Source organism: Bacillus rossius, chromosome 18 (genome assembly GCF_032445375.1).
Source record: "Bacillus rossius redtenbacheri isolate Brsri chromosome 18, Brsri_v3, whole genome shotgun sequence".
In the NCBI taxonomy this organism is placed as follows: domain Eukaryota; kingdom Metazoa; phylum Arthropoda; class Insecta; order Phasmatodea; family Bacillidae; genus Bacillus; species Bacillus rossius.
Window position 1 is genome coordinate 6,330,813 of NC_086345.1, and position 26,442 is coordinate 6,357,254.

At 36.6% G+C, this 26,442-nt stretch overlaps 1 protein-coding gene across 8 annotated transcripts in view; it reads left to right on the forward strand.

Moving 5' to 3' along the window:
- Positions 1-26,442, forward strand: part of LOC134541407 (ATP-dependent RNA helicase p62-like) — a 76,626-nt gene that overhangs the window by 18,082 nt on the left and 32,102 nt on the right. For all 8 annotated transcript variants that reach the window (XM_063384836.1, XM_063384841.1, XM_063384839.1 and 5 more), the window contains 6 exons: positions 6,347-6,472; positions 9,494-9,605; positions 10,644-10,832; positions 17,688-17,867; positions 18,335-18,507; positions 21,985-22,095. In XM_063384836.1, the coding sequence (XP_063240906.1) occupies positions 6,347-6,472; positions 9,494-9,605; positions 10,644-10,832; positions 17,688-17,867; positions 18,335-18,507; positions 21,985-22,095 (891 nt within the window). The remainder of the gene's footprint in view (positions 1-6,346; positions 6,473-9,493; positions 9,606-10,643; positions 10,833-17,687; positions 17,868-18,334; positions 18,508-21,984; positions 22,096-26,442) is intronic.

A 26,442-nucleotide genomic window follows, 5' to 3' on the forward strand; every position in this document is an offset into this window, starting at 1 on the left:
TAGTATGCTGGGTTTAGTGTTATAATTATATGTGCATGTATGTCTACAAAGAAAAAAAGGAAGTATTCTCACCAATGAAGCTCACCACTGGTAGTTTGTAGGTTTGTGGACACAGACACCCAGCTCAAGTGGAGTTGATGCCGTGTGGCTCGGGTGTTGCGTGCTCAGGGTGGCCAGCCAACCGGGAAATCGGGAAATACGGGAAATAGCCAGGATTTCTTAAAAAAAACCAGGAATACCTGGAATCAACCAGGAATTTTTATTAGAACCGGGAATTTTTTTTATGAAGTAACGATCACAATAACATACGGCTGTTAAATGAGAACGTTCACCACCCGTCGAAGCAAGACAGTGTGCTCGTGTGCTATATTTTGTGAAAGTTAATTTGTTCATATTGCATTTAAAAACTTTTGTAGTACGTAAGAAACCGTTAACAATTCAGACTTCCATACTTATTATGTTTCTGTATTCAAAAGCAACAGCATTTTGGCTGAAAATGTTGTTGTAGGATGGTAGTAATTTCTCGCACGGCATGTTGGTAGCACTAGTTTTGTATGTATATTTGTTTTTACTTTGCGCTCATGTTGTTGCGTCACGGTATCACGGATACTTTTCTCGAGTTTTTTTTAAAAGTTTAGTTGTGCGGGACGTTGTTTTGAATCTTTTAATCTAACATGTAATTGGCGCAGACTATCAAAATGTTAACGAGTTCGGTCACCACATACAATGACAAATGTACGGAAGAGTTTGAATGGGTGGAGAAAGATCCAAAGTGCGGGACAAACGCTATTTGCAATTTCTGTATTGTTAAAATCTATATCGGTAGCATGGATGGGAAGAACAGCATTAGCCAGCTACGCAAGAGGGGCAAAACACGTGCGTTTGGTGCAAGTAATTTTTGTGACGTGAGATTATAAATTTTTTGTTGGTGGTGGGTTTTGTTTTAAGCAAGTTCATTGATTTAATTTTTAAGCCTATAGTTAAGTTGTCTATTGTTTAACGGCAATAAAACATCATATTGTGTGTGCTTTGTGTAACAAAAATGCAAATTGTATGCAAATATTGATAAAAACCACCCTTGAAAAAAACCTGGAAAAAACAAGGAATTTTATTATCCCAGAAGAGTGGCCACCCTGGTGCTCTATAGCTAGAGACTGGAAAAATTCGCTAATTCATTTCGCGATAGGCTAAAATACAAATAGTTATACCTCAGTGCTGCCTCTGCTATTGGCTCACAACTCACCTGGATGACTGGGCCAATGAGAAACGCCCCAACAAAGCTTTATCGAATCACAGGCTGCTACGTTGGGACGTCTCACGAGACAGCAGCCAATGAGTGGGTGACATTTGACAGAGTGTTCGTAGAACTGTGGAGTTCATCCTGTAGGTCACTGAACCCGCGAATTTTTCCGGTCCCTATCTAGAGCGCAAATCGGGCTGATCCAGTGGAGATTGTGAATGCACATACATCCCTCTATTTCCATGGCACAGCTACTACATGTACTGGTAGATGTGAATGTGTGAGGGTACATCAACTTGTGGAGGTGTCTTCGGTGGTCTGACCACCTGTTGTCAGATCCCAACCTCTAATTTCCACACAGTGTTTGCTGTTCTGGCAAAATGTTTAGTGTTTCGAGCTTAATATGACCATATTTGTTGCCTGTGAAGCAAGGCTTCGCTTGTTTGGCCTCATTTTTGTGTTTATTATTCTTACCGATTTATTACTGTGCATAATTTTTCATTATGAAGCTGAATCTTCCCTGTATTTTTTCACTAACATATTGTGCACACGTGTGTTATAGGTTATTACACTTTTTACATAAGTTTATGTTATTGAATGTCATGTTTTTAACTTAAATTTTTTTGGATAACTGTCAAAATTAGAGCTGGAAGGGATATGGAGTTTTGGGCGGGGAAAAAATTTTTCCTACGGGGAACAGGTTGGCATTGGAATTATTTGATGTTACTACAAGTTTCAATAATTTGTACTTTTTATTGTCTAGTAATTATACATTAATGTGTACAGGTGATTTTTAATTGGTGCAAAATACCACGAATTAATGCTTCACCGCTTACACAGTCGTGGTTGCAGGTGTGATTGTCTCACACCCCCACAAAAGCATGCATTTCAAACCTGTCATGTCACTGTCACATCCTTGGTTCAGGAGTGGCATAAGTGACGCAGTCTTCAGGCAGTAGCTGTCAGAAGGGCTGGGGGTTACAGGGGTAGCATTATGTAACCGCCGCACAGCAGTGCATATGGAGGTTTTCCGAAAAAATTAAAACTTTTAGGTGCATGAAAAATTTAGTAGAGACCTTTTTCATTCATAATTAAATTTGCAATTAGTTTTATTAAATTCAATTTTTTCTCTACGGTGCACTGTTTTTAATATGCTTGAAAGTCGTGGAATCAAAATTTTTAATGTGAGCCTTTTTTTTTTTTTTTTTGTTGGAATTCGTAATAAAGGTTAAAAAGAATTTCATTTCAACTTCAAATCATTACAAATCACTTTATTTTTCAAGTTTTGTCATGAGGGATCATTCATTAATCACGTGAGGTTCGAAAGGGAGGGGGGGGGGGTCGAGAAAAATCACGAAATATCACAAGGGGGAGGGGGGTGTAGAGAGATATCACGTGTATTTATTTTTTCGTGCGATTTTTACCAAACCAAAAAGCGACGCGTGACCTTGACTCGTAGCCAGGCAACAATATCCCCGCACGCCGCAACATGAACCACCCGGCTCGGCTTGCCAGTCGCCAGTAAGACTGTGATTTTGGCGCAGATTACATGCGTAAATCACATATAAGCCTTTCCTTTATTATTTTTATGCCAGTGAGAATAAACACCTGCAACCTTAATGTGTGTCTGGACAGTTTTATCACTGTACTTAATTTTCCAGAATTAAATTAGATTACATATACTTAAATTTAAAGATATTCTGAAATTTTTAAAAATATTTTGTACCAAAAAAATACACGTGATTTATTTGGGGGTGGGGGGGGGGGAAGTAGTCTGAAACCTCACCACAAATCACTAGGGGGGAAGGGGGTTAAAAATTTGCTAAAAAAAAAACACGTGATTAATGGATGACCCCTGAACACAAAATTTTCAGGTGTCTAGTATTAACAGAAGGGAAGCATGTCCAAGAGCGAGTGGTATCGCTTTGGTTTGCTGGCTGGCCGGTAGGCTATTTAACGCACACTTGTCACAGTTCCTCGAAAAGGGGTTGTAACAATGGGATTTTCTGTATCTCAATGTCTTTTGTTCTGGTACAGCGCCAATTATTATTAATGAACGCCTCAAATGTGATACACTGGACTTTGTGCTGTGCATACATCTTGTATCTTAATCAGGGTGTCTACAGGTCACGAAAGTCACGAAAAAGTCCGGAAATTAATGTAAAAAGTGTAAAAAGTCACGAAACTTTAATAAAACTGACTTTTTTTTAAAATTGTTTTTGTTTATGTTTCGTACGGACAGACAAATTTAATGTACAGGTCTACCAACTATACATGTATTCGTAGTAGCATTTATGTGGGGTAATACCGTTGGGTAATACTCAGAAAGTGACTTTTTGCTGTTGGTTAACATGAACAATTTCAATTGGCTCTTCGACTTTCTTGGCTGTTACACTTTGTGCACTGGCCTTTGCTGTTACAAGATAGCGTAGTACATGGCTGTTCATCCGTGTGGGAAATTAACCACATGATTGAACGTCTCCGTGTACTAGGAAGCTGTATTTTTAACTGTGATACTAAAATACTTTTAACGAGCGAAGTTAGGTTTTTTGTTTGTAAAGTAAGCTAGAACTAAGCGTGTACAACTATTCGAAACAGCATACAGTGATGTGCCAGTGCGGTATTTGGCTTTATGACTAAACTTGAGACACATCACAAAAGCAATCTGTGTATTTTAGTGCTGTAAGTGTTACAAATCAAATCACGACGAATAATTTAACATGAAATTATGTACATACGACGTTATGATTAACACATTTGGCCTCTGCTTTATTATTATTATTGTTGGCGGCAGAAATTACAATCTGGCTAGGTAAGTTACGTTTGTTGACATTGTTAATGTTTATTTACTCTTTATTATGGTAATTATTTATGCGAAAGTGGAAGCAAGCGTTTAAACTCGCGTGAGTTTTAAACTTGTAAACAAACATTTTTTTTTATTTAACGAAACGTGACTTGACCATACATCAACCAATGCCATAATTTTCCGAGTTATACCCCTTTTATTTCAGTTTTACACATTAAATTTTCCTTGTATTTTACAAACAAATATGTAGTGATATTTCAGTTATATATAGGCCTATATGCATGTGTGTGCTACGAAAATATATTTTCTCTCTTTCATCATACATGTTTAGGATAATTATATTTTATTAAGACATTTTCTATAATATAAACACATGTACATTCCCGCCAAATTAGCATTAAACAAGCATTTGTGTTGAAAATATCTTCCAGATTGTGTGTATTATGAAATGTCTCGTGGGTGTTTCTGTGTGTAGTGGATAAATTGTGATTATAAAAATGCCTGGTAAATGTAGTTTTCGAAACAGCTGGTATGGACTGCCATATGCAGTCACCTGTAAGTTGTGGCTGAGACGCAATGAAACTGATACGAATAGAGCATTTTGCTGCATCTGCAGAACAAACTTTGATATTGGTCATGGAGGTGTCAACTCGGTTAAGACACATGAAAAGGGTAAATGTCATATTCAGTTAGTGAATGACTTGAGTTCAGGCAAACAATCCCTAATAACTAGTAGGCTTAAGCTTAAGTCAAATTTTTGTAGTAATGTGACAGATACTATGCCTAAACCATCATGTTGTGGGCTTGATGCATCAGATTCAAGTTTAGTTGAATCAGATTGAAACAAAAATTGCTGCGTACACTTTTACGCAAAAAATTATGTTTAGTGGTCACTAAGGTCCTGAAAAAGTCCTGAAATTGGTTTGCCAGATATCTGTAGATACCGTGTTAATACTTTGATTATTTAGTTTAAAAGTGGGATTGATTCGTTTTCAAGATAGGTTGACGTTTATATCATACCTGGTTTTACGTAACTTTTCTTTATTACTTGTGACTTATAAAAGTGGTATTTTATTAAGCTGAGAAAATCTTTCTTCCTGGAGATCAAAGTGGTATTTTATTAAGCTGAGAAAATCTTTCTTCCTGGAGATCTTTATAACAAATGTGAAAAATAATATGGAAGTTTAAATAACCTCTAGTTTGTTTACTTTTTAAGTTTTGGTAATTTTATAGTAGGCCGAGAAGAAATTGTCGGTGGTATGAGAAAATATGTTGCAATGTGTTTCACTTGTGTTTAGCTCTGTCCCTTTGTGTTTGCTTAGGTTGTTAATACAGTAACTTACACTTCATGAAGGTTCTACCCTGGTTATGCCTAAAAGCCAAAATCTTAGGAATTGGTGTATTGCTTTTACACATACACAAACCACCCCATTTTTACCTTTGATGATTTAACAACAGGTTTTTTGGTTCAATTTTCAATTTTACGAAAGTTATAGAGTTTATAGTGTGTATATTTAATCTGTATTTTGAAAGAAGAGCCTCTTTTCCAAATTAAAAAAAAATAAAACGGCTTGTTTATTTCTGTCCCCCTCCCCCTTATTTTTTTCTTTCAAACTTTTTTCTAAAAGGGCACTGTGATGCTTCAAGTAGTTCACTGTTATGAGTGATTATGTTTAGGTAGCTATATTAAGAATACTTAAAAATAGTGCAGAATATTGGTTAGGTTATTCTGTAATATGATTATTAATTATGTATTTTAAATTTACTTAAGGTATGTAACTATCCTAACCAGTCATCCTTACTATCTTGTAGTATTTTTAATATTGCTAACCTAATCAATTGTGTACATCATTTCGCAGAAATAATTTGTGTTGCAAGTTAAGCTACCATTCACACAGTGTCATAGTACTTTTAATATACCTATCCTAACCTCTACTTACCTGTAATCTTTTCATGAAGTATTATAAACACTCATTTCAAGGTAAATTTTTTACAACTATTTTTTGCACTGCTTCTGGTCAATTGTATTTAATGTTTTCTGGGGTCCTTACATATGATTGTATGATCTGTATGAAAAAGTGTCTGATGACATTTTGTGTATTTGTTCTTCTTTGCTGTGAAGTTATTCACTCATTATCACTAGATGCTTAATACAGATTTTACAATCTGAACAGTATTTTTTACGTGCTAAGACTATTTTAAAGTAAAATAATTCAAAAATTGTATAGTGGTTTTGGCTAGGACTTTGCGAACAGTTTGTCATTAGGTAGGTGACGATGTTGGATTGTGTGTTGTTTAAGACATCCGCACGATGTAGAAGACTACAGAGCTGAACGGCAGATCACGGTCAAGGGTAAAGACGTGCCCAATCCCATCCAGGAGTTTGCTGAAGGCAACTTTCCTGACTACGTCATGAAGGGAATACAGTAAGTCCAACATCACTAGTGCAGCAGAATTTAAATTTGTGATTTCTAAAGGTTTCACAGATAACTACTTTATGGAAGCACAGGAGTGTGTGTGCGCATAGGCTTCTGCAATTTTTTTTTTAAATTGAATATCATAGTATTTATGAATATTTAATATTTTTCTAATTAAATTTTTAAGTTGACAAGATTTCAAGGAAACTTATCCAAATAGTGCTACTTTTGGATTTTACATAAAACCATAATAAAGAGGTGTAGAGGGAAGAGGAAAGAGTAAGTTTTAATTTGAAATTTATTATGTTGGCGCAACGAATTATTAGAAGTAGTCAAATTATAACGACACTCGCAAAAATTAAAAAAAAAATCACTTGTATGTGATGTTTAATACAAATAACCTTTTTTCGTAATATGTCGAATCATTCTAAAACATGTGCAAACCGTTGTTTACAATACAAAGTGGTAAAATGTGCACAATGTCATCTTATGGTTGAGATAAGCTTCACAACTCGCTTGTCCTTCCAAAACACTACTCGGACATCACCATCTTGACGGAACACAATTTCTCCCTTTTTTAAATTGTTGGCGGTAGCAACAAGATCTTTGGGAGCACCACGGTTCTGACGAAGTGTTCCACGTGTGTGTGTGTGTGTTGACACCCAAAAGCCTTTTACTCAGACCTACACTATTGTAATAATTGTCCATGAAGAGACAATAACCTTTGCCTTTCAGGTCTCCCAAAACGTCAATCACTATTTCAGGAATAGTTTTGCCATCACCTGAATATGAGTAACAATATGAGTAACTGAAAATGAGTAACAATACCCACTGTCAGCCTCGCACAAAATATAGAGTTTTATGCCTTACTTGTCGGGTTTGTTTGCCCTCATCGATTGAGAGCATTTTATTGGGTGTGTATACTGAGCGAAATTTGTTTGCAAACAAATCAGTCACAGGTTGAATTTTGGTCAGTTTATTGGATGAATCTGCATTACTGTTGTCACTGAAGTGCAGAAATTTCAGAATTTGAAGAAACCTATTCAAACTAATTACATTACCAAAAAAAAAAAATGGTGAATGGTAAATTTCCCTCGTAGTCCAGTAGTCTGTTATTTTTTGTTTTTCGACTTGGCCCATCAACAACAAGAGGCCCAAAAACTGCCACATTTCTGTTTCTGTTACTGGTGTCCAGTTTTTGAAAAAGAATTAGTGGTTATGGTGCCCTGCACAAGAAACTGCTGTTCATAATATGAATTTGTTTGCGTGACAAACAACTCAATCAACTCGTCCGTGAAAAAAAGTTTGAGGTAACCAAAAGGTCTCGGAGGGGGCAAGTTGCCATTATTTAGGGGCTCTGGAGGAGTGATTTTTACATCACTCACTCTTGTAAATGGGATGTTCACAGGAAGTTTATCTGTTTTAGTCCAATTATCTGATGTGGAGCTGATTTTTGAAGTACTTTTTTTAACTTGTTTACTTTTTTTCGTGACTTGCGCGGCACTTGACGTACCGGGAACATCACTTTCATATTTTGACAATTCTGATGAACTTTCAGACTCTGTATTTTTCGTGAATTCGTAATCAAAAAGTTTGGGGTCACAATATGTTTCAAGTAAATACACTTTTCGTCTCTTTTTTGCGTACCATGATTTCTCTATGATTTTGGGGGGAAACTTTGAAACTGATCCAAGTTTTGTGTAGTTAATGTTGATGTAACACAAATAGTGTATTATTATTAACTGATGTGGCTAGCAGATTAAAAAAAATACTAATGTGAATTTTATCATGATACCCGGACAAACAAATTTGAAATTTTTACACTCGAAGCTTGAAATTATTTTTTGCGAATATTCAATTTGACCTTAAATAACAACACTTCGTAATAACAAATATTCTTTTCCTGAATATTTGACATGAGTTTGTCATATACCAGCATTCATGGGTGGGGTTAAATTATTTGAGCTATATAATTGACCTTGATGTTTTAATGGGACTTCATAATCAAAAATATGAACAATAAGTGATGTTTTAAACATATGCATCAAGAATTCAAAGTTGTAAAGGGGGGTGGGGGTTCTTCATTGTCTCACAAAATAATAAATGATTCAAAACACAGAATGTTTGTCATTTCAAACTTGAAAACCAAATACTATTTTATTTATTTCACCACAGCAAATACTGTGGTCACACAAACTAGAAAATACTCAACACCACAAAACATGCCCAATCCATGGTGATGGCCATCAAAAAAAAGTTAATGGCATAGTTTCAACACTGTATAAATCAGTAGTCACATTCAATCTAACACCATGTGCCACAGTAGCAGCTTCCTTGCAATATGTATTTGTGATCAAACAGACTTTGTGACAAAAAAAATTTAAAACTTAAATAATGGTTTATGATGCCTCATGAAATTCACAGAAATTATTTTTATAATATTACTGAACCAAAATACAATTTACCTGGCTGTGTTATCAATAAAGACTTGAATTTCTATGGTTTAAATATGTAAATAGGAGCTTATTTAACCACAAAAATGTTATCATATTACTGAACCAAGGTAAAATTTACCTGGCTGTGTTAGCAATGTAAACTCTTGAATTTCCAGGGTTTAAATATGTAAATAGATTATTTAACCACTTATTTGGTAATGCAGCATTTTAAAAAAGAAATAATGTTTCTTTGTGAAATTGATTGCATTGGATTTCACTGTATTTTTCTGTTTAAAAAAAAGGCAAATAGGAGCTCAAATGAAATATTGTATGGTAGTTCAGGTTAGGTAAAAGATAGGTTAGCTGAATGATTCAAGACAGAATTTTTTTATTTCATAATTTAAAAATTCTAGTGGTATTCTAATTCTTAATCTTACTATTCAAATTGGAACTTCATGTTCGCAAATAACTTGGTGTTCATAAACTGATATTCGCACAGTATTATTTGTTTAGGGATGCACTTGCAAGTTAATTATCAGTTAGGGGTTATTTTGATGAGCTACGCTGAAGGTGTCTGCGCATGGTTGTGTTTCAGAGCTGCAGGGTTCGACACTCCCACGCCGATCCAGGCTCAGGGCTGGCCCATTGCTCTGAGCGGCCAGAACATGGTCGGCATCGCACAGACGGGCTCTGGGAAGACCTTGGCTGTGAGTCGGCCGAGTGCATGTGCTGGGTGGGGTGGGAAACTTGGTTTGGGAAAATTTCAAAAATACAGTAAACATGCTTAAGAAAATAATGGAAGAATCAAACAAAGTGTGCTTCTAGAGCAGGAAAACTCATTAAAAGGACAATTGGGTCAAAGAGTGTAGGTTCTGAAAATATGCAGTGCCTAGTAAGTCAATGGAGGATTACAGTTTACTTGTTGGGATAGGAAATTTCAGCAAACCGCAAAATGTATTCCATTCTACGTAAAATGTGAATTACTATAAGAACTGTTGTATGCCAAATATTACTTTAAAAAGGGCTAATTTTTACATTTAATAACCTTATTCTTCCATTTTGGTCATTAACGGCAGCTAAGTAAGCTGTATTTTAATTCAGCAATACTAAGACTCTGTTTCTGCGACTTTTCGAGACAGGACGTCTGCTCATTGATAAGTGTGGCATTAATGCTGCTACTGTGTGCATGGTGTTATATTCATCATGGCGAAGTACCCCGAAAAATGGTTAGCTGAAAAATTTGACAATAAACTGTTAGATTTTTATTATTTAAAATTTAGACAATTTTTGTGGAAAACCCAAAAGTTTTGCACTTTAATACAGCTGTTTCCACTAGTTAATAGACGCTTTCTGGAGAAAATATTGTGTGATATGTCAGAAAAAAAAATTCCTAAACAAAGTTTTTCAAGTTTGTCATGTAGATTATATTTTCTTTTAGTTATTACATCTATAAATTAACACTTTGTGTAGATGTGCACTGCATATGCTAAATGATAGTTGATCAACTGCTTCATTTAGTTCATAACATGTGTCTTAATGATTTAATTTAAAACAGTATATTTTTTTTATTATAAAATTTGATGATAGTTAAAATGAAACGCCAACAGGGTTGTGTGGTGGTGGGTGAAGGCAGAGCGTGTCTCATGCAGACAGGGCTGTGCAGTGGTAGTGGTGGGTGAAGGCAGAGCGTGTCTCGCGCAGACAGGGCTGTGTGGGTGAAGGCGGGGCGTGCCGGGCTGTTGCAGTACATCCTGCCGGCCATCGTGCACATCAACCACCAGGAGCACCTCTCGTCGGGCGACGGGCCCATCGCGCTGGTGCTGGCGCCCACCCGGGAGCTGGCCCAGCAGATACTCGTGGTGGCCAAGGAGTTCGGGTCCACGTCGCGCGTGCGCAGCACTTGCGTGTTCGGAGGCGCGCCCAAGCACTCGCAGGTACCTTACAGCGTGTGGTTTCTATGGATCTTATCCAAGATATTACAGGTTTAAAATGCAGGGACATGGCGTTTGGGGCCGGTATATATAAAGACATCCTGCAGTATATTCGGTATAACGATTGCGCCGGGGCGGGTCGCACGCCGCCTGCTGAGCCGCAGCTTCTGCATGCGGGTGAGGTTCTGATTGATCTGGTGGATGGCCGTCAGCTTCGCTCGCTCCCGCAGCCTCCCGGGGAAGGCTGACCTTGCGACACACGGCGCCCGGCAGTTACTTTCTGAGGTTCCTGCAAGTTGCTTAGTGTGAATAGTGCAGTGCTCGGAAGAGAAGAAACAAAACTGTCACGTTGGCCAGCCTGCCTGAAAGTTGAGGAATTTTTCGGTTTTAACGGGTAGTCCCACCTAGCGCCCGGAAGTGACGAGTTTTCTACGGTCAGTTGTTTTTGTTATTGTTACCTAATGGTAGTAAAAATGTCATGTCGAGTGCAATCAATTAAAATTGTGCAATCGTCGGTTGGTTTTTTTGGTATAATGCCGCGCCATATTGTTGGTGAACAAACACAAGTTGTAACTTAACCAGTTGTTACAACTGGTAAGGAGCCTCAGTATGTGACTGCGGCGACTGCAGTGTCGGCCGGAACTCTGGTGAATCATTTGTTCGAGATCTTGTAAATGAGCATGTTATTATGAACACCTGTGTAACTTTACTACTGTAAAATAACATTTAGTACCGTAATCACTCACATAATGTCCGCAGTAATTTTACCACATTTATGGCCAAAAAAATGGGGTGCTGGCATTATGCGAAGATAAATACAAAAATACAAAATTTTGTGTCTTATTCATGGAACGCACAATTTCCCGCACCTTTACTTGAACCATTTCATACGAAACAGCACAGGCATTACTTCTTAATTCACGTATATAGTTTAAAACTTTAACTTCAAGTTCTGGGAACTTCCCAGCCTTGGGTCCGCGAAACGCACGCCGTGTTGCATTTGTTGACTGCAACTGTTCTTTTATTTTCCGCCACTGACGAACACTTTTTTTTTTCGTGCACTTCAAACTCCCTTTCAGCAGCCCTGTTCCCATGCTCTTCAGCATAACGAACAACTGTTAATTTAAACCGCGCAGTGAAGGATTTATATTTACTAGGGATGGGATTTTCGAATCTTGGATTCGTCGAATATACCGAATCCTATGGATTCGAGGATTCGTAGGATTCGAGGTGGGATTCGAAGTGGGTTTTTAAGAGTTTTAGGTAGTAATTGAAAAATTTTAGTGCTGGCCGAAGTTCGAAAATTTCGAACCGAACCGAACCCTTACGTTCGGTTCGGTTCCAAACCTCTTAAAATATTTTCGAAAAACCGAACGTTCGTTTAAAAAAAAAAAAAAAAACATACGTTTTTATAATTTTCTAAATCCCATTTGAGACCATTCACAAAACACAACAAAATTCAATTAGTTGTAATATTCAGACTTTTATCGCATAATCGTCGCCTCAACAGTTTCAAGCGCAGACAAAATAAAAATAAAAATTATTAATCGTCGCATAACTCGCATAGTTTTTTTACTTTAGATAATTTTGTATGCATTTCTCGTACTACGTAATATAAACTATCGTACAAATGCCAAAGGTATTGTATATTATACCTTTAACTATAGTGCATGTACGAGAAGTGTTGTAAAATCAGCAAAGATTACGTACCCCATACGTTAAACTAAAGCGCATGTACGAGAACACTCGTATTTCGGTAAAACTAACGTGATCAAGTTAACACAAGACAAATGCGGTAGAAAATGATTACGTAAATTAGGTACATATTTTAAATTACTGGGATGTATTTATTTTCTTTGGCCTTTTTGGTTATAACAGTCATGTACTGAAAATATTAATTTAATCTTGTTTATTAAAAGTACTGGTCCAGTAAATTTTACAGTACGGTACTAAGTTGACTAGCGTAGTCGCGGCAGCCATCATTATTTCTCGTGTTTTCTTTTTTCCAACGCAAATTTCTATAACCACACTTCTTACGTTACGTTTACAATATAATTGTTCTTGAGGTGATTTGCGATGAGCAGGCTTACGTCGTTTAAGTTTTCCAAATGGAGAAAAGATAATGACGACCCAGATGACCCAGAACCACCCCAAAAAATGTCTAAAGTTTCTTCTGACGAGCAGCATTCTTCCAAGAAAACAGCAACTGCAGTCAGCGGGTTTTGTAATGTAGATACAGTAGAACCCTGTTATAATGAATCTGAAGGGAGTAGTTTATATGTTCACTATAGAGGGGAAACTTTATATCTGGGAAAACTTTTATATTGGCAATACATACTCAAAAGCATAATCTTAACTACACATAGCCCTAAGCCAAGAAAAGAACGAATGAAAATACTCAAAGCAACAATTTTAAGAGCAAATGCAGATATTATTTTTAATACACTACACATGTACAAACTTTCTATTAATGGTTCTTTGACATCGGCATATTTTCCTTTTTTCAAGCATTTAATACTCTGTGACGTATTCGCAGCTTGAGAAAGAAAATTGTTCATCTTGTTTAATATTGTACTTAATGTGGATTTTGCAATTCCCAGTTCCTTTGATATTAACACGTGCAGGAAAGTGGTGTTGGAGTCTACCTTTTTAATAATGTCCAGTTTATCTCGCACAGATAATGCCTTACGTTTTTTAACGCGTTTTTCACCCTTTTTTATTTGTACGTATTTCTTATTGAAGCTCATTTGCAGCTTAATAACAAGAAATTCTTTTTACCGTCAAAAGTAAATAAACGAAAAATAACGAGCCTGGCACATCAAAGATCACTACGTATCATTTAGTATCACAGTTGCTAAAGCTGGAACGAAAATTTCTCACTTTCTATGGAAAAATTTAGTCCACAGAGTTCTATCTAGTGGTAGTCTTACGAACCTTACTCGATCAAAATGTCCGAAACGTGAACGATAAAAATGAGACGTAAAAATATTGAATTTGCTGCTATAATGTACATACGTATTTGTGTGGCGGTAATTTATGTTTAATTTTGATAACTTATTAAATGTACACGCGTTCGCTCATTCTTTAACTATGCAGGGAAAACTATTATTTTCACCAAACTGAGCACCATTTCTGGCTACACGTAGCCTACCGAGGCCACTCGATTACGACTTGTTTATAATATGAACAGTGGACAATCCAGTAGCATATTGCGGAGAAAAACGTTAGTGTGATCCAGAATAGATGTTTTGTGAAAATACTTGTAATTATATGAAAATATTTGAGATAAATGTGCATTATGTCGGCAAAATTTGTTCGTGGTACACGGGAAAACGTATCAACATTGACAAAAGTTGTGCGCTATATCCAATAAATTAATACATAACCTCACATCATTTTGCCGGGACCGAGACGGAAATTCACAATAAACGGGAATTCATTATAGGCGGGTTCACTATAAACGGGTTCTACTGTAGTTAACTTAATTCACATTCGACTTTTTTTAAATGTCCTATTAAAAAGTTTTACTTATTAAAAATGTTAGGTTATGTCTACCACAAAAATATGTTATGTGGCCTTATGCTGAATGTTCGTCATCTTTATAATAATATATTTTTTTAAATGAAGGTTGGTGTACACTGAAAAAGGAAGATAGTCTTTTGGAAATTTAGATGGAACTTCTTCATGAATTAAAAGTATATGATTTTCTCTAAACTGTTTTCTTTCCTTCATTATTTTTTGTATAAACTTTACTTATAAAATGTTTTGCAATGTTTTAATAAAGCTAAGCTATATAATGTTTTAATTTTACATATGACTGGAGAACCTTTCTTTCTCACCATTCAGTTAAAGACCAAAATGCTGGTGGTCGGTTCATTTTAATTCAAAACAATTATTTCTGTATGAGGTTCGGTTCGGCACGGTTCAAAATTTTTTTGCTATGGTTCGGTTCGAAACCAGAGAACTGAGGTTCATCCAGCTCTAGAAAATTGTATACTTAAACTATATTTTAAAGGTAACGGAAATAGCGCAAACATATATAAACTACGCTGTATTTTGTCAATTAGCATAACTACTCGATCATTTCCAACCTTCAATGATATAACATTGCAGAAAAAAACGTAACTTTTTTTTAAATAGTGTCTGTTATGCAAACATATTTTATTGAAAACATAGGAAGGATTAATTTAACAGAGAATTAGACAGATGAAAACTTACATGTGTGGTTTTTGAGGTTATTTGTCTCTATTTTATATCAGGCGTATACACTATGCACTTATTTTATAATTTTTATAAATACACATGTGCTTTTTTTTAATACATAGGCCTATGTATTTTTTTAAAATAAATGTGTGATTTTTTTAATAACGTGAAGTTTAGTGTGGGACTGGGATTCGAGATTCGATGACAAACACTGAGGATTCGAACAAGGATTCGGATTCGACCAAAATGTGGATTCGTCCCATCCCTAATATTTACCCATTCTGTACTCTACACTACAAAACTCGACGCGAAACTCATGCCTTGAACTTGCGTGCGTGTTGGTCAGCTGTATTTACCATTACCGTGCTTTGTTCAGTTCAACGAATTTCCCCACCCTTTCAGGACAGCTCAAGGTCACGGCTTTGTTTACAGAGCCGTCAACTTTCCATTCGTACTGCGTCCTTTAGGGGTGGCCAAAGTTGTGTTGCCCGCCGTAGACGACTGGTGCGGACATTATGCAAATTTTTAATTTTTCTTTTAAGGATATATAAATAAAGGGTGCGGACATTACGCGAGTGAATACGGTAAATACCTGTTCAAAAATTTTTGAGCGAAAACTCAATGCAAGAGCAGCACTGTAGGAGGGTCAGTCATTTCTACCGTCACAGCCTCAATATTCCTCGGCGAGAATCGCTCCCATAATTAACGTACTTGTAATCGCTTTTTCATTTTTATTTCTTAATTGACCAATGTTACCGTATTTACCCACATGTGGGTCACGTATTTTATGCTGATTTTTAGTATAAAAAAATGTACTGCGGCCCATATGCAAATTTTGTGTTTAGAAGATATATTTTACTGTATGGTTGAATATGTGCGTAAATAATTAACCTTTGTTTTTAATATACATAACTCCAAGGGTCAGTGCAAGCTATTTAATCACATCATCTCCACAGTCGCGTGAACTTCCATGAACAGGCAGTTGTAAATATGCCGTGTCTGCCGCCTGATGGGTCGAGAAGAGGGGAAAATCTGAAAATAAACCAGCCTGGAAGGGAGCACGTGTGTGCGTGTAAGGCCATATGGCACGTTGATGGTTTTCCCTCCATCTCTTCTTCCTGAATGTTCCGTGAACTGGCACCCACTCAATTAACGTTTCTGTCTCTACGCACAGGAGGCCCGGTAGGGCTCGCTGCACTCCGGCTGTGACCTTCGATTGTGATGCGGGGTTGAGCTATTTTCATTTTCAAAACAAAAGATATGGGTGTTACTTTTTGTATTTTTATAAATTCTTTTTTACCATCCATCCCACCAAAATAGTGTAATGTTAACATTCTGCATCTACAATAAAATAATTTGTGATAAGTTTGACTATCGATAGATGCGCAATCAAACTTAAATTAATATTACCTAAGTATGTACAGTAGAACCTCGATGATACGTTCCGGTTTCATACATTTTCCCGTGTCATACACCGATTAATTTTGGTCCCGCCGAAAGTACTATATTTACAATGGTTTACTTTCCCGGAACATACACTTATAAAATCATTAATTTCCCGTTTCATACGTTTTTACGAAGCGGAAAAGTCCTAAAATTCACAAATTATTTTGTCATATTCCTCCTGATAAACTATGTTTTAATGCTTTTATTTTGAAAAACGTTCACTGTTTACCTTTGCAAACGTAAGAAAATAACTTTATCGCACCATAGATATGGATAGTATCAGGAAGACTGTGCACTTCGCTAGTAGCATCTATGGCCAGCACCAAACGAGACTAGTGGCGCAAACTAGCAATGATTATGAAAATGGTGCAAGCGCTTTACCAAGGCTTGGATCTCATATTTTGTGCATTCATTAATCTTTGAACTGAATATACCCGTTTGTTATTGTTTTCTTACGATCGGATTGTTTTGTATTTTACGTTTCTCAAGTTAAAATTTTATTGAAAATTGTTCTGTTGCATAAAGTTGCTTGTAAAATGAAACAAACAAGCAAAAAGTTCAGATTTTCTTTTTACATTAGCCTAATTTTTTTTATTTCTAATTTAGGCTTGGTAACGTTTTTCCCCTCCAAGAAAGGACTTCATACAATTTTGTAATATCACTGTTTCTCATGCCAGCTGATTATGGACTGTATTTTACATTTCTGGTGGTTTTATTATATGTATATATAATGATGAATTTATATCTTTCATTAATATAATGCAATTATTTACACATTATGTATTTAATTTAATCTGACGTGCTGGTATGCTAGATTGAAAAGAAAAAAAAATTATTATTGCCATTCCCTTTTCATACACTTTCCCGTATCATACACCATTTTTGTGCCCTCCGTTGAAAAGTGTATGACAGGGGTTCTACTGTACTTGGTTCAAATCTTTGTAAGTAAATAATGAATATTATCAAGTTTCAAAATTTTCTAAAAAAAAAAAAAAAAAATTGTGCTTTGAATTAAGGTTGGGTGAAGTCTGTTAATTTCACTTGCTTTTTTGTCATTGTATATATTTACTTCCATTTCATTGTTTTGCTGTGTATAGCCGTACTGTTTGTGTTTTGGTTGTAATCTTGTCCGTGCAGATTGTCTAAGTGTCGGAGTAGCGGTGGGGAGCTGCGCGGAGGCTCACGGGGGTTGTGTTGGTCCGCCGGCAGATGAGGGATCTCCGGCAAGGGGTGGAGATATGCATCGCCACGCCCGGCCGCCTGATCGACATGCTCAAGACCAAGGTGACGAACCTGCGTCGCTGCACCTACCTGGTGCTGGACGAGGCGGACCGCATGCTGGACATGGGCTTCGAGCCGCAGATACGCAAGATCATCGGCCAGATCAGGGTGAGCTTCGACTGCGACCACCACAGTATTGTGATCTCATTGTGAGCTTGGAACGAAATATTCAAAGGAAAAACTTTCACGAGTTAGCAACGCATGCATGTTGTATTTAATTTTACACCGTAATCCATGTACAATATTTACCAGACTGACTTAGCACTCCTAATATTTATTCAGACCATAACCAGAAATATTTGTTTAAAGTAATCCTAGCGCTAAACCTTGAAAGAAAACGTGTGACTGTTTCAAGATCCTGTGTAATGTTTATGATGGACTTTGGTAATTATTCAAAACTATTGATCACCTCGAGATTTTATGAATGGTAAATGTTTAATTTCCAGCCTAGTTTATTTTGTGTTACAGTTCCTGGTGTTCTGCATTCTGCAGTTCTTGTTTCCGATAGTTTTCTCGTTGTTACTGAAGTGTACTCGTATGTCGTGCTTGCTGATGTGGCGTGTGGTGGTGTGCAGCCGGACAGGCAGGTGCTGATGTGGTCCGCCACGTGGCCCAAAGAGGTGCGCAAGATGGCGGAGGACTTCTTGAAGGAGTACTCGCAGATCAACGTCGGCTCGCTGGAGCTGTGTGCCAACCACAACATCGTCCAGATTGTCGACGTGTGCCAGGAGCACGAGAAGGAAGAGAAGTACGTCTGCTGTTTCAACCGTTGTGCTCAATTTTTTTGGATTCAATATTTCTGTGTCATCATTTGTTGGGATTTTTCGTTCTCTTAGTACATTTTTTTTTTTTTTCTTTGTTTTGTGGACCATATTCCTGTTACGGAATATTTTGTGGTGTTTATATCCTTGTTGACAACAGCAATTTTTTTGCTTAATTTCGTGGGTTTTTTTTTCTTTCTTTCAGCAGAAAAAGTTTTTAGCAATGGCTAGGGCCTGGAAAATTTCGGTGTTTTCAATATGCAAAAAGCGGTACTTTCAAATTAGAAAAGCGGTGGTTTAAAGTCTGTATTTTCGTTATGCAATGGAAATTTTACCGGTATTTTAAATGTTGACTAAATTGTGCAGTTATTGAATATAATAGTTTATATATTTAATAAACAATCCATGTACACTAGGAATAGACTAATATGCATAATAACAGCCAATTAAATCCAAAACAGTTACACAAAACAGACACGTTGCTATAGATGTTTGCAACTACAATTTTTTTTTTTTTTTTTTTTTTTGCCAATGCCACATGCTTAGCCGACTTTAGGTGTTTGTCAATGAAATCTTTTCTATCCCATGAAACTTTACAGTTGCAAAATTTGCACATCACTGTGCTATTGTCAGTACAATAAAACCCATGTTTCTGATACTGATATGCTCGTATTTAATGGAGTGGAGGAACACGGGGTTGCCACTTGAACAAACCCCAGCGCACAAATGAGAAGAAACTTAGTGTGAACTATACCCCAGATCAATTTTGAGCATCAAAACCATACACGAACACGGCTTATGTAAAAATAAGGTAATTATGCTGAAACACAAGACTTGGGTTAAAGGATACTTTAACCTTGTGTGGATCAAGTAGAAAACATTCGGCTATAAACGAAAGAAATAAGAACAATGCTATCCTGAAATGCTGTGACATGTTTTTGGAGTAGATAATCACAACGACAGACCGACAGGATGCGCTCCCACCCTTGCCGTCAGCGATGTTTATTTTGACAGCTCAAGCAATTATCTTTTCCAGGTCCCTTCGCAGCGTAAAAAAAAAAAGAGAGAAAAAACACGCTGACAGTTTCTCACGCAGAAGGTTGAAATAAGGGAGGGAATGTGTTGAAATGTTAGCTGTTTAAAAAAGGGGGGGGGGGTTGTTTTTACATGGTTTGTGTCTCTGGGAGGGATGAGCCTTAAAGAATTAGCAGGGGATGGGAGAGGTAAGCGTCGCGTCACGTCACGTATGACGTCAAGCCGCCGGGCGGGTAAGATAACATGACAGCTGAGAGGGGCTTTTCGTGCGATAGTGGAGGCGCCGAGCTCGTCTAGACACTGCCGCGTGGCCAGTCTAGAGGGGTGGTATCTATTTTTAGACGTCTTTTGTATGCCTGGCTGCTTACAGTACAGCTCTCGCCAAGATAAACGTGAACGCATAGAGCCCAACAAAGTGTAACAGACTTGTTTTTCAGCCGATTTTACTCAAATTTTCGACTTTCTCTGCTTAAATTTTTCATGTTTTCTCAAAAAACGGTCATATAAACGGAATGGACGCATCAGAGGGGCTCGCATCGGCGGGATTCTACTGTAATGGTACTTTTCGGGGATATATTCGCAGTATAATATAGAAATGTTGTGGTTTTCGTGAATGTACTTACTTTTCGCGTTTTCATGCGAAATTCGCGCGAATTTTCGCAAAATTCGCGATCGCGAAAAATTCCAGGCGCAATGGCGTATGTCCAAAAACTTACATCAAGTCAGCATTTTGTCATCATTGGTAGTCACAAGTATAAATAGTTTGTTGTCTGCTGCAATTTATAAATGAAAATTTTATGTTTTTTTTAACTCAACGAGCACTTTCTTGCAAATGGAAGATTTATTTTTACAATGTGTAATTATTCTTAATATTAGAGTTGGGCATATCGATATTTGGAATCAGAAAACTTGATTCTAAAGTTAAGAGGAGGATTTGTACCCTTTAAGGAATCATATCATATTTAGAGTGGTAGGTCATAAGAATTTTCATAAATTAGGATTTAAAAAAGATTTAAAGTACAGTCAAACCTCTATCTATCGTTTTTCAGGGGACCAACAAAAAAATTCAGTAGATGCGGACATTCAATAGATGTGGACTTCACTCTTAGATTTTGAAAAAAAATATTTCAACCTCAAAATTAGTGTCAGAAATATATCAGTTACTTGTCATTAAAGTTTAATCATTTGAAAAAAATAAAAATGGAAGCATTTTACTTAATTCAATTTACACAATTCAATTTACACTTGCAAAAAAAAAACATACACACAATAAACCTACATGGAAATTAAAGTCTTTTTCAATACCTGAAGTCTGAAATGTTTACTCATGCCATCAAATATAGATGTGTACTGAAGAAGCTGATTTTGCCAATATTTAGTTGAATCGGCATTTCTGCCTACTTCCGATATGCTTGTTAATTTTCGGCCGATATTACTGAAAAAACGTGAGAGACTGCCATAACCTAAAAATCCACGAGTACCCTTTTCACTTTTCGTAGTAGTACTGCATTCTTTCAGATTGCATTATTTCTTCGCAACATGTGCTAACCGTACATATAAATATTTAACATGCTTTTTTTTCAGTAATGTTCTTTAATTTTAATATGTCTTAAATAAATACGTACATTACCATCACGGTAAATATACATTTCGGTTGTTACGGTAACTATAGTGCAAATGTGGTAGCTATCGTGCTTCTGTAGTATTATGGTATCAACAAAGAATCTGTAGTTCTTTTTATGGTAATTATCGTAAGATAACAATTGGGTTTGTACTGTAGTTATGGTACATCATCCATATTTTTTCGTAGTTTGTTGTTCATTTGTCTTTTCTTCATGTTTACGTGCTCCATTACTCGGCTGCAGATTTAAGGTGATTTTTACTTATACAATCGTTACTGTTTTTATGACGGTTTCTGTCTAAGAAATGGTTATTTCTGCAAAATATTTATGGTTAAACGATCATTTATTATAATTTATAGTGACGGGACCACATATTTTGTACGATCAATGCGGACAAAACGATAATTCGAACATCGGTACAAGCGGACTTTTTTAACCTTAGTTGTATGGCAATTTTGGCGGGACCGTAGAAAGTATACGATAAACACGGACAATCGATACATGCGAGTTCGATAGATAGAGGTTTGACTGTAATTTGATTATTGCCACAATTGCAAAATTTTCTGTCCAGTAAGCTGACAATGTTTACGCAACTAGCATTTTTGACCATAGAGGAAAAATTGCAAGTTTTTTGTTGATTTTTATTAATTTGCTTAGCTGTCCTTGTCTTATCTTTTGTCATCTAAAGCTCTTGTTGGGCTTTTTTGTAAGAGCAGCTTGTACTTGCATACCTTGTTGGATGGTGGAGATTTAAGTGTTCAGTGTAGGGAGGGTTTTATTAATGCATTTTGTGTGAAAATGTTTCAGGCTGGGTAAACTTATTCAAGAAATTTCATCAGAACGAGATGCCAAAACCATTATATTTGTGGGAACCAAGAGGAAAGTTGAACTAATCACGAAGCTGTTATGCAGATATGGGTACGTAGTCACTGCAGTAATGTCTCACAGGAACGAACTTTGCGAAAGCAAAATACAAAATGGATGATTACTAAAAAATTATATTGTCCTTTAAATAATTACCTTTTTAATACAACCCAATGCAAATTGAATTATGTACACTTCACTCTGTTACAGCTTAAGCATGTCAATTTTTGAACACTGCCATAACTGTTGAAAATTACTGGGAATGCATGACAGGCCACTTGCTGGTTAAAAAATATTTTTATATATATATTTTTTTATTTAGTGCATAATATTGAGACCTGGAAAAAGTATTGCTTGAAGTATTTGCAAACAATTACTAAACCCTATTAATTATGTAAAAATGACTTTCAAAGTAATGTAATTATGTTTATGGGTGTGTGGCTCAGATTTCTTTGTGAATGATTTTATTCTAGAATTTTTTTATCCTGTCATAAATATGTGAATTTTTAGTTTTTAACTGCTGGGTTTTTTTATCGTAGAACCTGTACTTAGTCGCGGGTGCAATGGAGTGACTAGCTGTAGCACGTCCGTCTGGTTTGGCAACAGTGGAAGGCAGAGATGGTGTCGCCATTTGTTGGCTAGTGTTTTAAAAAAAAAATTCTCACCTGTTTCTACGTTTTTATGCATCAAAACTGCCGTGTGGGTTCTCAAGTTGTTCCGTGGCAGACAGTGCCAAGCTGGTAAGACAGATAACCAAATTGTGCCCTCATGTTGGCATAGCAATCGTAACCAAAAGTCTTATGTTCAGTCCTCTCACCCTCACTCGCAAAGCCTTGGGGGCCATGGCAAGGTGAAGGTTGAAGATGTTTATTTAAACCCCTCTCTCTCATTTCTCCATTATTAAGTGTATGTTTCTGTCGCTCCCTGTTATTGAGAAACCTAGTAGAGAAAAAGACTGATTCAACAGTTATTAGCTAACTTAAATTTACCACAAACAGATTCAAAATTACATTAGAACTGTCGTTCAAATGACAAGGCTTTATACCATATTAACTCCGAAATAATTTGGTTAATTTTACCAAAACTGCAGTGGGTGTCTCGTTATAGTTCCAAACTTTTATCTTGCCATTGAGAACAGCTTAGTTGAACTACGCATAGCTAGAGCCAAGATTTTATGGTGTTATGAAAAAGGACTTTTCGTCATTAAGAATTGTGGATTTCGTCTTTATCGTCATAAAAAATTAAAACACATGTAATAACATGTACACACCTAGCAGAGCTTCCTTGATCAATTGCTTCAATAATTCGTGGTTAGAGACTTAAAATATGCATATTAAACAATACTATGTTGAGAGTACATAAAAAATTAATAACTAAAATATTCAGTATTCTTATGCAGGTAAGTACTGTTCCTGAGTTCAGGAGAGAGTCTAAATTAATTGAAATATAAACTACAGTTAAACTTTTGTTCTATAAATGCAATATAATTAAGCTCAGGAAAAAGCCACCATTGTCAGCAGTTCAGCATTCTCTGGTTTTAGAGATCTTCTTCTGTCACTTACAACTACAGAATACTTAGAAAAAGATCTTTCTGAGTCCACATTCGTTGCAGGTATCCATATTAACTTAAAAGCAGCAGCTGCAAATTCAGGATAATCCGCTTTCATTTTACATAGTATGTCCACCATGTCTATATAGTTCACATGCGGTTTCTTCTGCTCTTGGGAAACCAGGTTTTGGAGTGTTATGTAGCCTGTTGCTACAGAGGTCTTCTGCACCTTGCAAAGGAAAGGTAGGTTCCCAATATGTTTCTGGAATTCTTTTTCCTCCACACGAATGTTTCCTACATTTTGAGGATTCATTAGCGCGCTGATTCCCAGAAATAGTTGACGAGATGGATCAGTGTTCACCAGATCAATCAGTTTTATAAGACTGAGTTTAGCTGTGTTCTTGAACTGCTCTTTAAGGGCTGCAGAGTTGACAGTTTTCATTTCAGCCAAAATGTCTTCAACATTTTCAGGAAATATTCCCTTAGCCAAGACATCAAGAGTAGTTTGCAGTTTTCTCAATTTTGTGCACAACTGATGAGCAGTAGGATACTTTGTTCCTTCAAGAAAATTAATTAGCTCTACAAAGGTGTTACAGTTTTGAGCCACAAATGTAAGAGTGGCCTCAAGACATTGTAACTCTTCCTTCTGGAGTCCCTTGATATATTTAACACCAGAGTTATCTTCGCTAAGCTGCTCAAAGAATTCCACAATGTCGTGCAGATGGAGTGCGAGGTATGATACAGATTCAAACCATGTGTTCCAACGTGTAACAACTGGCATGGGGAATAACTTGACCAGAGCCTTGTTTTCTCCATGTTTCTGGAGAAGAAATTGAAGGTATGCATGCCTCCTCTTTCTGGTGTTAAGAAAGGCCATCTTTACCTTACAAACGAAGAGGTTCAGTTCTTCCAAGTTGTTTTGCCAGATCTGCCCAACAATGTTTACTTTATGGGCCCAACATTGTATGTGGTACATGTGGTCACCAAATACACCTTCAAGGGTGCCAGCAGATTTTGTCATGTACCTGGCACTATCTGTAACATACGCAATTATGTTTTCTTCCTTGACTTCATATTTGGAGCATACATCAATCACTGCCCGAGAACAACAAACAGCATTTGCTGCATCAAGGACACAAGAAGCCCCTAAGATAACATCTTGTTCAGCACCTGGTTTCAGAATTTTAAACAAGATGTTGAAAACACAATTATTACTCTTGTCAGTGGTTTCATCTGCGAGTATGACCACATCTTGCCCCAAGAGCTATTGCTTGATTTCCACTTCTTTTTTCTCTCTAAGTAGGGGAATGTACTTTTTCCTCATCCAATCCGCTGTTGGAAGATCACCAGCACCACTTACATGCTTCTGCATCCATGCAGTCAACTTGCTGTTGTCAAGTTTCTCAAGAGGAATACCTGCAGCTACAAAGGCTTCAACAGTTTCGAGAACAAAATCTTCCTTTTGTTTTTTTGCGCATATTTTCGCCACTCCTGCTTCTGGGATAGAAAGCTGTCGTTTCAAAGTGCATGGAGATCGTTTAGCTTTTACATGTTTGTCGCTAATTATGTGCTTGTTTACCGTGTCCTTACGTTCATGCTCCAAACGGCAATTACAACATTTACAGAAAAGTATTTTTCCGTCACTGACATATAATCCCTCATTCTTAAACTTGTCAGCACGTGATGCCGCAGTAGCTTTCATTTATGCACGTCATTTGTAAACAAAGCCCGGAGGTACCAAAAACTAGTATTTACTGAAGTTGTAGCGAAAAAATAAACCGCGGGAAGCCTACTTTTTACAGGCGAGAGAGCCATATACTCAACCCGAAGTAAAAGTTAGGTTATGTCAGGTCAGTGAAATAAATGTTTTTATTTATTTTCCGGAAGGGTTGGGTAGGTAAGCGTTATTTAAAATATTTAATGATCGTAAAATAAATAAATCCTTGCAATATGGTGCTTTTTCATTAGCGATCTGAAAACTTCGATTATGTTACGATTTTGGCTCTCTCGCCTGTGAAGTGTGAAATGAAAATGAAGGCTTGACGGTAAACTGCTTATTCAACAAGCACACAAAATTGTGTTACAGTGAAATTTCATTAAATATCAAGTGATCATTAAATATCAATATTCGCTTTCATTTTATTTTCATACGTATTTATTTAATGAATGCAGTTTTTGTTCACGTGTATTTTTCAAAGGATACAGCAAACAAGGCGCTGAGATTTTTCACGTTGTTGTGTTTGTTAACTTGTTAATTTTAGTTTACGATCGTCAGTTGTTAATATTGCGTGATCTCTAGTGGCTAGATGAGTTTTAAAAACCCTAACCTAACTCTGATAACGATCTTTTTTTTGTTCGTGAAATCGTCAATTTTTGTGATATATTGTAATTTTTTAAGATGAATTATTAACGTATTAAATAACCACCACACTGCAGTTGGATGACGACCATTTCTTCTACAAACAGATACGGAATTTTTGTCAATCAACCAATAGTCGGTAGTTAACGATTTAAATCAATATTGAGGTGTTTATTTGTGGTTAGAAAACATTTCACATTTTTCGCGGTTTGGGATGAATTTCGCGTGAAAATTCGCGATTTCGCATAAAACCATATAATCTTGGCTCTACGCATAGCCTGTAAACTGTCACTTGTGCCTCTTTAGTCCAGGGATTCCTTAATCTCTGCTCAGGCGTGACAGACGAGAGACTAACATGTGAAAGGGGAGGTTATTTTTTCATAAAATCTCAATTTTCTCAAAATTTGTAACAAACTGGTTATTTTGTTGTATGGCTTTCTATCCTGTTTATAAATAACACAAAAACACATTGTGCTAAAAAAAAATCCTTAAT